This window comes from Leucoraja erinacea, chromosome 25 (genome assembly GCF_028641065.1).
Source record: "Leucoraja erinacea ecotype New England chromosome 25, Leri_hhj_1, whole genome shotgun sequence".
In the NCBI taxonomy this organism is placed as follows: Eukaryota; Metazoa; Chordata; class Chondrichthyes; order Rajiformes; family Rajidae; genus Leucoraja; species Leucoraja erinaceus.
This window is the reverse complement of record NC_073401.1, coordinates 12,804,346-12,817,762: the sequence shown is the minus strand read 5'-3', so window position 1 is coordinate 12,817,762 and position 13,417 is coordinate 12,804,346. Positions and strand designations below refer to the sequence as shown.

The following is a 13,417-nucleotide window of genomic DNA, read 5'->3' as shown; positions in this document are numbered from 1 at the left end:
GGATATGAAAGGTTTAATGGAATATGGGTCAAAAGCAGGGAAATCAGACTAGTTTTGATGTTGGTTGTCATGGATGTTGTTTCCTTGCTGTATGACTAATTTAAATTGGTTTGAACCAGATTAGTAGATTTTTGAAAGCAAAATAAGTTCCTTTTTGAAAACAAAACAAGTGCACCCTTTTACCTACAAAGAGATTGGAAGACAAAAGGAGAGTCTGGGACTGAAAAGAAATGGTGAACATTTTAGAAACCACAGTGGCAAAGCGGTAGAGTTACTGCCATATAGCGCAAGAGACCTGGGTTTGATCCTGACTACAGGTGCTGTCTGTACGGAGATTGTGACCACGTGGGTTTTCTCTGGGTGTTCTGGTTTCCTCCCACACTCCAAAGACCTACAGGTTTGTAGGTTAATTGGCTTCCAGAAATTGTAAATTGTCCCTAGTGTGTAGTGTACGGGGTGATCGCGGGTTGGCGCCGACTTGGTGGGTTGTAGTTCGTCTAAAAGTCAATTTACCTTTCTGCAAGCAACCTTTTTTAGAAACCATTAAGTAGGTATGTTGCAAAACCTACCTGAATCGTCGTTGAGAATCTGTCCCAGGCCGTGTGCGCGATTTTGGCGCTGTTTAGAAGGGGCGGGTTTAAAACGCGATTTTTACTAGGCTGTTGCAATCGAAAATGTTCAGCCTAGTAAATCATTAACGAAAAATCGCTGAAAGACCCCGTCGCAAAAAGTATTATTAGTTTTTATGGCCTTGTATAATAGTTATAGTAGTTTAAAAATCACTCTAAACCCGCGACCTCTCGCAGCCCCAGGGTTTTATAAAGCAAACAATTAAAGGTATGTACCTTATTTTTACATTAAAAGGGGCTTCTTAAGAACCCTGTATATAAAGTTTTCTATAACGAGTAGTTCATTTTGGGCTCTTTATATCCCGCAGTATTTTTCTGGGCATTTGAGGGCACAAATCCAGCGCAATGTGAACGTTCTAAACCAGCGCGTTCACAGGAACCCACTAGAAAGCCGATTTAAAATGGACTTTAATTTACAGCAATTGAACACTAAATTCCTTCCATTTGGCCTATAAATTGATGTAAATGAGATTTAAAAATCATGTTTTATTGTGAATTATTTGTGAATATTATTTGGATACTTAGGCTATTTAAAAATGTTAATCATTTATTAAGAAATGGATAGATGTTTAGATCTAGTAATTAAAGTTTGAAATTAGCTACAATTGGGTAACTAACTAATTATATGCTTTAATTTCAGGTCATCCAAGTAAGATTATTTTATATTTGTTTCAGAATGGTTCAATCTATGATAACTGAAAATTGCATTCAGTTCTCTTAATTTTTAAGAAGGTTATGGGCTTTTGACTGTCCATGATCACAGCTTTTTTGTTATGTCCATAGAAAATCAATAGGGAACAAGATGCTGATTTCCGAGTATGAAAATGGCCATAACTTTTTTATTACTTGAGATATGAAAGTGAATTAGGTGTGAAATTAAACTTATTTTTATGCTTTATCTGATGGGATAAATTGCAGACTTGATCTTTTAAATCTCAAAATTTTGTAACATTGCTACATTAAGGAACTTGCACGTCACTACAGCACATCTCTGAACAAATTCCCCTATCATCTGGAGTTACAGGGCAAGTAACCACTCACCATTTACCAATGACATGAACTCTACATTTGATCCTTGCTTAATTTTATCTTGAAAGAAGATTGTGGGTGAAACCTTTCCTTAACGCTTCGTACATACCAATACCTACACTGTTAAGAAGAAGAAAAAAGAGGATGGAATGAGGGAGCACGTTACTGGCTGTGCCCGCAGTGAAGGTTACTACAAAATCAGTAAGAAGGACAAAGCAAAATACCTCAACATCAGCGGCGCGTTGGCTGATGAGCCACCAGCTGACACACAGGTAAGATCACTGTGCATAACAAACATTGTAGGATAAATCAGAAATTGGACGTCTGATCACTACATATTTGTTCGTTCGTTCTTTTGGGGCTTGAATGATATGGTCAAATAGTATCACTTTTTTTCTTTGTTTATGTGGATAAAGGGTAGTTATCAACCTTACTTGGGTGTTGGGACTAGAGGACTGGATATATTAAAGCTAAGGTGACCAAAGCAATATGTTGTATGATTCGGACTAAATGGATGTGCAATCTTTAAGTTAATTTTACATCATGCTGTATTTTTATTTTGGTGCATGCCAACCACATTGCCAATGATTTATATAATAACCTGTGATAATTATTTAGCTTATGAATTATCAAAGCTTTTGATATTAGGTATATTAGTTATGGGGGAAAAAAGTGATGTTCATGATATTTTTCCAGCTGTATCAACAAGTACCAAGTATTACAGTTATTAATTTCTTGTATTATTCATTATTTATAAATGGGTCAAATGCGGGGAAATGTGACTAGCTGAGCTGGGACATCTTGGTTGACATGGACAAATTAGGCCGAAAGGCCTGTTTCTATGCTGTATGATTCTCTGCCTCTGTAATGTGACTTAAATATCAATAATGCTCTGTACAGGGAATGAGTATTCCAGCCCAACCTCATGCTTCCACACGAGCAGGCTCAGAGAGACGGTCGGAGCAGCGCAGACTCCTGTCATCCTTCATGGGAGGGTTACCCGCAGACAGCGATCTCCTTAAATTTAACCAGCTGAAGGTTTGTGGTTTCTGTTCTACTCATATTGATTGCAGCTTATTTTTCCTCATGCAGGACTTTAAATACACATCTGTTACTGGATGTGCTCATTCTTAGTAAGCCAGGGTGAGCTTTGTTCTTGTGTTAATTTATTTAAGATCCTTGAATCATTTGCTGTAAATTATGGGTAGCTAACTGTGTGGAAAATCAATTATTTTGGGGAAACGAGACTGTAGGTGCTGGAATCTTGAGCAAAACGCACAAAGTGTTGGAAGATCTCAGTGGGTCAGGCACCAAATGGGAAGGGAGTGGACAGACAATGTTTTGGGTCATGATTATTTGCGTAGTGTCTTCTCCAAAACGTTGCCTGTCCATTCGCTCCCCCCCCCCCCCCCCCCCCCCCCCCCCCCCCCCCCCTCAGATGCTGCCTGACCCGCTGAGTTCCTCCAGCACTTTCATGTTGTGCTTTAATTATTTTGCTTGTTTATCATCTCATGGGAACCGAGTCTCTAAAGAATTAAGGGCACAGTCGTGTGATTAAGATCAGAGATAAGCATATTATTTCCAGGCTGGTCAACTGCAGGGAGTTCAAGCAGAACATTCTACGTTCAGCTAATGGTATTAGATAGCACTCATGATTAGAAACTCTTTTACCCTGCTCCCGCCCAGGGCACCTCCTGTCATTAATACCTTCCCCTGTCCAGGCTGAGCATTAAAATGAGCATCGATTTGGACACTCCCAAGTCTTTGTGTTTATAATCATTAGAGCCAGGATTTTGCCATGTGCCTTTTCATGCCTTTTTTTGATGATTTCACCAGGATAATGCCTTTTTCACAAACGATTGCCTAAATCAGCCTTTTTTTGCCGTTTTGCTTAAAGGACGTGCTATTTTCTCTAGTTGTACCGTGATTACAATGATGTTTTCTATGTTAACATGTTAATATTAATGTTTTTATTAACGTGTTAACATGGTATAACTTACAAGAAAATTTCCACCAATGGGGCGAAACCGGGGGCGCCACCGTCGGTCGTTCATTCGTTTATGCCGCTGCCCGCTGGTTCTGTTTTCTCCAAGATCTATTTAAGAAAGAACTGCAGGTGCTGGAAAAATTGAAGGTAGACAAAAAATGCTGGAGAAACTCAGCGGGTGAGGCAGGCAGAGAAAGAATAAGCGACATTTTGGGTCGAGACCCTTTTTCAGACTGATGTGGGTGGGGGGGTCGGGAAAAAGAAAGGAAGCGGCGGAGACAGAGAGACAAAGAAAGCGAGCTGGGAAGGGGGAAGGAGAGGAGGGAGAAGACAAGGACTATCTAAAATAGAGAAGTCAATGTTGATACCGCTGGGGTGTCGACTACTCAAGCAAAGTACCCAAGCTTGTCTCCTCATTACATTTACTGCTGGCTCCAGTCACAAATCTGAGTTTTCGAGTGATCTGTGCAAGGCATTCATTGATGATGGAATTCCACTGTGGAAATTGGAAAATATATCTCTCAGAGGTTTTTTAGAGAAATACACAGAGGAACCCATACCAAGCAAGTCATCATTACGGCAAAATTATGTTGCCAGCAATTTCAACATTGTTGTGAAGAAAATTAGAGATGAAGTTGCATGCAACAAAATATGGATCTCAATAAATAAGACAACCGATGCTGTGAGGAGATATGTTGCCAATGTGGTCATCGGTACACTGGAGGCAGGTCAACCATCAAATAATTATTTGTTGACATCAGAAGTATTGGAGAAGTTAAAAAGCTCCACTATTGCTCAGTTGTTTATATCTTCACTTGCTGTACTTTGGCAAGAAGGTATAAAACATGAGAATGTTCTTGTTTGTTACCGATGCAGCTCGGTACATGAAAAAAGCTGCTCGTGCTCTTAAAATGTTATTCCCCAAAATATTGCATTTGACATGCTTAGCTCAAGGACTTCATAGAATTGCCAAGTACATAAGTAGCTTGTTTCCAAATGTCGATCGCCTAGCTTCCAATTTGAGGAAGAAAATCATCCTCAAAGCACTGCAGTTGTTCAAGGAAATGGCACCCGAGATTCTGATAACTCATCAGCCAGTTTTGATTAAGGTGGGGTACATGGCTCTCTGCTGTATTCTACTATGCTGCAAATTTTGAAAAGATAAAATAAATCGTCAACTGTTTGGAAGAAGAATGTGCTCCAGTCAGGATCGTCAGTGAAATCATGCAGAAAAAGTCCCTCCACCGCGATCTTCCAATTTGCTTCCAATTTTGCAAACTTCCCACAAGCTATCAATTCCCTTGAAAAATGTGGCGAAACATTAATGAATAACTTGCAGGTTTTTCATCAAAGTAACTAACGATATTCGTAAAATTCCTGCCGATGTAGGTAAAGACATGTAAGGAAAATGTGAGAGAGTGATTTTAACTAACAAAGATCTTGAAGGAATACAAAACATAGCTAAAGTTCTCAAAGGTAGTTGTAATGCACAAGATATTGACATGAATATAGAGTCTGTAGCTTGTTTTAGGTATGCACCAGTGTCCTCAGCTGAGGTAGAAATATGTTTTTCACAACTGAAGCATATTCTATCTGACAGACGGCATAGTTTAACATCAGGTAATTTGAAAAAAAATGCTAGTAATTATATGCAACCAGGCAACTTTGGTCATTTAATGTAAATTACCGTAATATTATAATTTTTGTAACCATATTTTGGTGATGGAAATACATGCCTTTTTATGACTTTTTTTGACAATAAATGCCTTTTTGTGCCTTTTTTGTAATTTTATTGTGCCTTTAGTTTTTATAGTGCCTAAACGTCCTGGCTCTAATAATCATCCACTATTTTATCTCGCTGAGATAGTTTTGAAGTTTCTGAATGTTTCCAGTTCCTTTCCTTAAAAGATAGATTTGAATAGTGTAAAGGAAAAAATTTTTTTTTTTTTTAAAAGACTGATAATTAAGGAGACACAAGGACCTGCAGATGCTGGATTGTTGAATAAAACACAAAGTGCTGGAGTAACTCTGGCATCATGTGTGGAAGGAATAAACAGGAGACATTTTGGGTCAGGATTCCTTATTTAGTTCCTCCTGCACTTTGTGTTTTATAAACAATTAAGGAGCTTGTTCACTGGTATGACTTTCAACATATAAAATTCTTAAAGGATCGGACAGGCTAGATGTAGGGAAAATGTTCCTGATGTTGGGGCAGTCCAGACCTAGCGGCCACAGTTTAAGAATAAAGGGTAGGCCATTTAGGGCTGAGATGAGAAAAAACGTTTTCACCTAGAGAGTTGTGAACCTGTGGAATTCTCTGCCACAGAAGGCAGTGGAGGCCAATTTGCTGGATGCTATCAAGAGAGAGTAAGATTTAGCTCTTGAGGCTAAAGGAATCAAGGAATATGGGGGGAAAAGCAGGAACGGGGTACTGATTTTAGATGATCAACCATCAGCTGGTTCGAAAGGCCGAATTTTCTAAATCTAGATTGTAAAAAATATTGCCACATTCTGTTTTTGACCTATGTTTTAATCATTGATCCTTGCACATGGCTACCGATTTCATGTTGAGAAGCCTGTTTTCACTTCAATTTGTCATGTTTCTGTGCAGTTCCGTCGGAAGAAGCTGAGGTTCTCTAAAAGTCATATCCACGAATGGGGACTTTTCGCGATGGAGCCTATTGCAGCGGATGAGATGGTCATTGAATATGTTGGACAAAACATCCGACAGGTAACCACCAGTTGCTGCTCATTGTTATGGTGCCTTTGTTTAGTAAGGGAATTTAATAGTTGAGGGCATGATTTGTGATTCATATTAGAAATGTGCATAGACCAGAATTACCCATAGAAAACAGGGTTGTGGTGGAAGGGTGTTATTCTAGCTGGAGGTCTGTGACCTCCACATATAAAAGACAATTGGACGGGTATGTGGATAGGAAAGATTCAGAGAGACGTTGGCCAAACGTGGACAGGTGGGACTTGTGTAGATGGGGCATTTGGTCGGCATGGGCAGGTTAGGCTGAAGGGCCCATTTCATTCCTGTATGTCTTTATCATGGTGTGGGTAGGAAACATGGCTGTTTTAGATTGTACTTGTATTATTTTTAATATATTTGCACCCAGGAGAGTTTCTCGGGCATCCTTTCTTTTGCTGAGAACCGTGCTTTAATGTGGAGATTTCCTCCTTTTTTGGAAATGAATTGAGTCCCTGCTTCTGCCATAACATTTTAAACAGGGCACAGCCTACACTCCTGGTTGTGAAACAGCAACTTAGTCCTGTGCCTTTGTTCTGTTTGTTCACAAAGAACCAGTTGCAATTGAAACATGGGAATTATATTCTGTTTGATAAACAATATATAAAATGAATAAAGGTCATGTTGTAGATTGTATGGGATGTGCTATATTCTATGAAAAACCACAGCATGCATGATATTAGTCTGTTTATTATTGTAATGGATAACCACATTATCCAGGTCTTGACCACCAGGTGGCTCATTTCAGTTATTTTGTTGAATAATGTAGAAAGAAAGAACTGCAGATGTTGGTTAATACACAAAAGGACACAAAGTACTCGAGTAACTCAGCAAGTTAGGCAGCATCTCTGGAGAACATGGACAGGGGATGTTTCTGGTGAGGCCTATCTTCAGACACGTGAAGACTTCAGACACAGCGATATGAAGATCTGGGAATTGGAAGTAGCTATATTCAGCAGCTAAGTAGTTGTAGTAGTTCAGTCTGAAGAAGAGTCTTGACCCAAAACAACATCACCTGTCTGTTTTTACCAGAGATGCTGCCTAACCTGTTGACTTACTCCAGTACTTTGTGTTATTTGGTTGAATAACTTAGATGTGACGCAATAATGGCATATGAGAGGCTTTTGGATAAGTGCATAGATATGCAGGGAGTAGAGGAATATTGGATCATATGCAGGCAGATGAGATTAGTTATCTTGGCATCATGTTCGGCACAGACATTATGGGCCGAAGGGCCTGTTTCTGAACTATACTGTTCTATATTGGTTGTGTTCATTGGCTTTGCAGGTGACAGAAAATCTATTTCCTCTGCATTAAACGCAGGATGAAACTGCATGAATTTGCTCTTATTTCCCTCCAGGTTATTGCCGACATGCGAGAAAAGCGATATGAAGATGAGGGAATTGGAAGTAGCTATATGTTCAGGGTAGATCATGATTCCATTATAGATGCCACAAAGTGTGGAAATTTCGCCAGATTTATCAACCATAGTTGCAATGTAAGTATTTATGAGTTCGATTTTTAAAAAACATTTTATCATCTCACCAAAAGTTACGCGGCTGGTGTTAGTTTGAATTATAATGTTTGAATGATCAGTAACTTACTTTGATTAGCGCTGGCAAGATTTGAAATCTAAACAAAATTGCCAGGAGCGCTGGGGATTAGCTGGAGTGATAATGGGCAGAATCTTCCTGGAGCTGGCCACATACCCAGAGTTCTTGTTACAGCTGCAGCCCGCTCTCACCTGAGTCAGCTGCAGAAGTCAACGCTCGGGAGGGTCTCCGTAGCAAGTAGACTTCGGGCTGTGGACCCACACAGTCTGTCCCTCACAGACATCCACAGGAAATAAAATGGGTGACAGAGCTTGTGATGTGTCAGAGGCTGTCATTTATTTTAACAGTTTTTAAATGTTTTGGACATCAGAGGCATTTAAAAACGATTAAAACTGAAGAAGATTTACCAAGAAAAATGTTTACAAATTAAAAACACAGCCCTAAGCTAAAATTGGAGCTGCTTTTCTGAGAAACTGGAATTTTCTTTGGTTGTATGCAAGTTCCAGTTAATTTTTAACCAAGCAACAGAAATATATAACACTTCAGAGGTCAACTTAATTTATTTTTATAGATTAATTCTCAATACACCAATGATTTATAGAAATCATTAGTGGATATTCTCTACACCTTCAGAGAATAGTGTAGACATTATGTAGATGGTGGCTAATACACCAAAGGACACAAAGTGCTGGGGTAACTCAGCAGGTCAGGCAGCATCTCTGGAGAACATGGATAGGTAATGTTTCGGGTCAATACCTAGAAGTCTCGACCCGAATCGTCGCCTATTGAAGTTCTCCATAGATGCAACATAACCTGCTGGGTTACTCCAGCACTTTATGTCCATCAGAGAATAGTTTGTTGACTTCCATTAAAGAAATATAATTGCTAACATTAAAGATGTCTTTGACTTGGCACAGAAAGAAAGTGAACAAACTCTAGTGCAGGGGGACTGGTCAGACCTACCTAACTGTGATTTCCTCTTTATCATCAGCCTAATTGCTACGCAAAAGTCATCACAGTGGAATCGCAGAAGAAGATAGTGATTTATTCCAAGCAGCAAATAAATGTGAACGAGGAGATCACGTACGACTACAAATTCCCCATTGAAGATGTGAAAATTCCATGTCTCTGTGGTGCAGAACACTGTAGAGGAACCCTCAATTGAAAGGGTCAGGATGAAGATGCTCTATTGAGAGCAGTAACCTAGATATGGTTGCACTTGCCAAACCAACAATCGCACTTCTGCTGAACCTAAGGCTAAATGCACAAAAAGTGTTGGGACTGCATTTAGGATTCGGGTGCTCTTCCTCTGGAAAGAAAGGTGTTTACCACTTTGTGTCACAGTTAACTAGTATAATACTAGTTCCTCTTCCCCATGTCCATGCAGAGGACCCCACTCTTCCTTCGGCCTGAATGAATGCTGCTACTTTTTCTTTTAAATTCTTTTCTTTACATTAAACTAAACAGAAAATGGGAAGAAGTGGCCATTGAATACTTGAAAAGGTTTATGGTTTGCAGCTCAAATTACATTTCTACGAAGGTAATTAAAGTAGTTGAAGAGAATTTGTGGCCTCAACAGTAGCATCACGTGCATCTAGTCGTTGGTGCTTTTACTTTGAAATGCTTTATTTCCCTTTTCTCTACAAGTTTTGATTATAACAATTTTTGCAAATTGTAGATACGCTGGCTTAGCATTTTTTTTTGTGCTAATGCACTAGGGTTTGGCCTATGAAGGCTTTGTGCACTATTCGCTTTTAGACTTGCACGTGACTTTTGGTATTCACTTTCTCTGTACAAAATTCCAGGGGGGGTTTTGTGCTGTAGTGGGTATCCCTAACCAGGAGACTGTTCCTCCTGCTGTTTATATTGTACAAAGTAATTTCTATCTACAAGAAGAAAAACATTTAAAAAAAACTTTCTAACCTCTGACAGAATTTTCACAACAAATTTCATTTATAATTTTTTTGTGAAGTTTTCAGGGATCATTTCGAACATGTAAACATTTTAAAGGCAAACAACAAAAAAAACTTTTTGAGATCAATTTGCATCTTGTACATAGTGCACCCAGATTTCTCCTCTCTGAGCATTGTTTCTTGTAGAAACATATCCTTTCAAATAAAAATTTTGCTGGTTCCTTTGTACTTCAAAAGCTTGTAAATAATTTATTAAGAAAGTGAATATTGTAATTTGAGTTGTTAAAATACAGCTCTAACTAGAGGAGGCAAATTAAAAAAAAATGTTTAACAATGAGCTGGTAGCAAATTTTTCAGCTTGTGTCAAGCTTTAGTATCATGTAAATTCTGTGTAAATATTACCTCTATCAATTACCTAGATTTATTGGAAGCATTAAGGAATACAGTGAAAATGTTAAAAAAAGGTCAGGCTTTTTCATCTCTGATACCTACTGTGCAGATTGTATTTATTGGAGGAAGAAAGGAGTGTACAGAAATTAGGAAAAATGGCATCTCTTGTATGTGTGTCAGCCAAACATAAACTGGATATCAAACATTTTTTTTCCCTCAATATCCATTATAATATTTTCTCAAACACTGTAAGGGACATGGTACCTAATAAAGGGTTAATATTTTAAAAAACTAGCTCATTTGCTTGTTTTTTTCCTAAAATTGTATATTATTTTAACCCTTTCACTCATGGATACCAGGTTACCAGATTTCATTCAGTTGCTTTCTTGATAGTATATCTTCATTAATCAATATATGTAGAGTAGCTCTCTGATCATCACTATTTAATCATTCAAGCATAAATAAGTTATAATTTCTGATTGAGATCATTACCAGCAAAAATAAATATATATTTATTCGTAAAGCTATGATGTTTCTGTCGCCCTCCTATCACTTTTTATCTGTCTTTAGCACTTGACCTCATGCAATTTGTTTTTACTTTGCTGGGAGCAAGCTGCCTAGTAACTGGGACGAGGTGTGTGAAAGGGTTGAATCTGCAAGGATTGTTTTCCTCTCCCGGGAAGTAAGGGTAGGGGAATCCTAGTGAATTTCAGAAGGGTCTATGTGTGCAAAGGTTTGAAAAAAAAAACAAGAAATATACTTGTTAGGTCTAGGGTTTTGTTTTATTATACAGTTTCTGCTTTGGTGATGTAAGGATTACTTTTGTGCTTGCAACTTTCCAGGTGGAATCAACTGAATTTGAGTGTTTTGTTTTGTGCAAATAGAAACTGCGTTAAGTGTTTCATTTTGATGAAAGTGAAACTGTTCTGTGGTTGTGTTTTACTTGTAAATATTTCTTCATATTTTTGTGAATTCATTACTATGTAACAATGTATGATAGTACCTTTTATAAAGCAATCCATAAATATACTGACCTTTTCTTACAGATAAACTGGATCTTGTCATTTATTTTGGGAAATTATTTTTTTTCATGCTTTGGGTTGTGAGCATTTGAGATTTGACTTCCATTCTTAATAATCTCGAGTCATATTTATTTGAATGAATTGCTTTTTTTTTGTGTATATTTGAGCTGTTTTGCTATTCCCTGTGTATGATACTCAATCCAAGTCGCTCCCTCTGAGAAAAGCTGTTTTGTACAATCATGCAAAACCAAATATTGAGGAATTTATAATTATCCTTTCATTAATTAAATCACATCTATAGATAGAGCTAGAAAAATAACTTGAAGCATTGGAGTTACAGAAGATTTCAGGGTGGATCCATGTGATATTAGTAAGAGAATTTCATTATTTTAGGTGGTTAAAAGCAAGAAATCTAACAGTAGGAATATTTCCCTGCTCTTCATTTTGTTAGGAATCAGAAGACATTGCCTTTGAAAAGAAAACATTTTTCAACCAAGTGTCTTCACATTACTGGGTTTGTTTTGTTTGCGGGATGTTTTTTTTTTGGGAGTCGGAGAGACTGAAGTAAGTATTTGGTTAGGTGGAGAAGGCCACTCCGAGTAAGGCTATACATATAATGTGCAGTTGACATCTCAGACAGACAAATGATTGAGCCTGGAGATACGAGAGACAACAGATGCTGTAATCTGGAGCAAAAAAAAACAAACTGCTGGGGGGACCTTCTGGGTCAGGGCAGCATCTGTAAAGGGAGAGGGGGGGAGGGTTGATATATTGGGTCAAGACCCTGCATCACGACTCGAAAGTACCTATTTCTATTCACCTAAATGTATTTCTCCAAATTGTTTCTCAGCCTCCAACAGTCCTAGAGCTGTACAGCACAGGAAAAAGCCCTTCGGCCCATCTTATCCATGCTGACCAAGTTGGTGTATTGTGCTCATCCCATTTGGCCCATAGCCCTCTAAACCTTTCCAATCTATATATCTGTGCTAATGTCCATCAAAAGTCATAATTATTTCTGCCACAATACATTGGTCCCCATGCTAACTTAACTTGGAGATGCATCCATTTTCCTCTTGTCAATCCCATTCCACACATTCCCATCAGTCCAGTCACCCTGAATACTCAACATCTTCATTAGTGTCACAATCAAACCTCACAAACATTGCCTGGCTTGGCTCTCACTCTAGGTCCATTCCCTCTAGACCTTGTAGAAAAGTGAGCACACAAGAGGTGGGAGATGTAGGCAAGTGGAGTGACCTTCCAACCATCAACCAGAGCTTCAAATCCAATTGCCTTGGAAGAAGAGTTTAATGGCATATATTAAACACTGTTGGGTTTACTGAGAATGGGGTGGAGGTTGACCTCTCTCAGATCCCCGCTCCTTCCTGCAGAGAGGAGACATAAGACATTTCCCTTCACTGGAGAATCCGATGTCACCCCCAGAACCCACTGCCTCACAGCGTATTGTCAGGAACAGACCCTTTGACCCATGTCTATGCAATTCACAGCTTGACAACCCTCCACTCCTGGGGCTTCTGCTAATTCTGCACAATCTGGAGCCAGTTTCCAAAGTGTTATTACTGTAAATATATTTTTAAAAATCCTACAAATCAAAATCCAACATATGTTTAGGAGTAAAGACCACCAAGAAAGGATTTGTCTAGCTTCACTGCTTTTGCGATGGGTCCTTCACCACCCAGAGTTTCTATGTTAAAATTCAGCTTTGAGCCCACCCAGACTTGACATGTCTCAGCTTCAGACCCGCCTAGAGGGTCATGTCAACATTGAGACCTTTTGGAAGGAGCCTTGGGCCTGTAGGTTGGTCAGCAGCTGGAATGGCCCCGCTCCACAGGGTAACTCCTTGATCCTCCTTGGAAACTTTAATCCTAGCTGGGAGAAGACACAACTCTTTTGCAAGGCCTGATTGGCAATGTAGAAGCAGTGGAACCTAATCCCAATAAGTTCTCCTGACAGAAATGATTGTGAGCACCACCTTGTCAGGATAAAATCTCATCGATGCTCAACTGGTTCAGCTATTGGCAATAGTTAGATTATATTAATGCCTGGATGAAAAATTGGAATGACGTCTGCATCAATCTCACCATGATTGGGGACTGATAACCTTTGAACTGATTATTGCCT

At 38.9% G+C, this 13,417-nt stretch overlaps 1 protein-coding gene across 1 annotated transcript in view; it reads left to right on the top strand.

The window, feature by feature from the left end:
* Window positions 1–11,304, top strand: part of LOC129709397 (histone-lysine N-methyltransferase SETD1B-like) — a 96,222-nt gene extending 84,918 nt beyond the window's left edge. The window contains 5 exon segments of the mRNA XM_055655724.1: window positions 1,767–1,930; window positions 2,559–2,696; window positions 6,257–6,376; window positions 7,758–7,895; window positions 8,942–11,304. Coding sequence (XP_055511699.1) covers window positions 1,767–1,930; window positions 2,559–2,696; window positions 6,257–6,376; window positions 7,758–7,895; window positions 8,942–9,115 — 734 coding nt within the window. The 3' untranslated portion in view covers window positions 9,116–11,304.
* The last annotated feature ends 2,113 nt before the right edge of the window (window positions 11,305–13,417 follow it).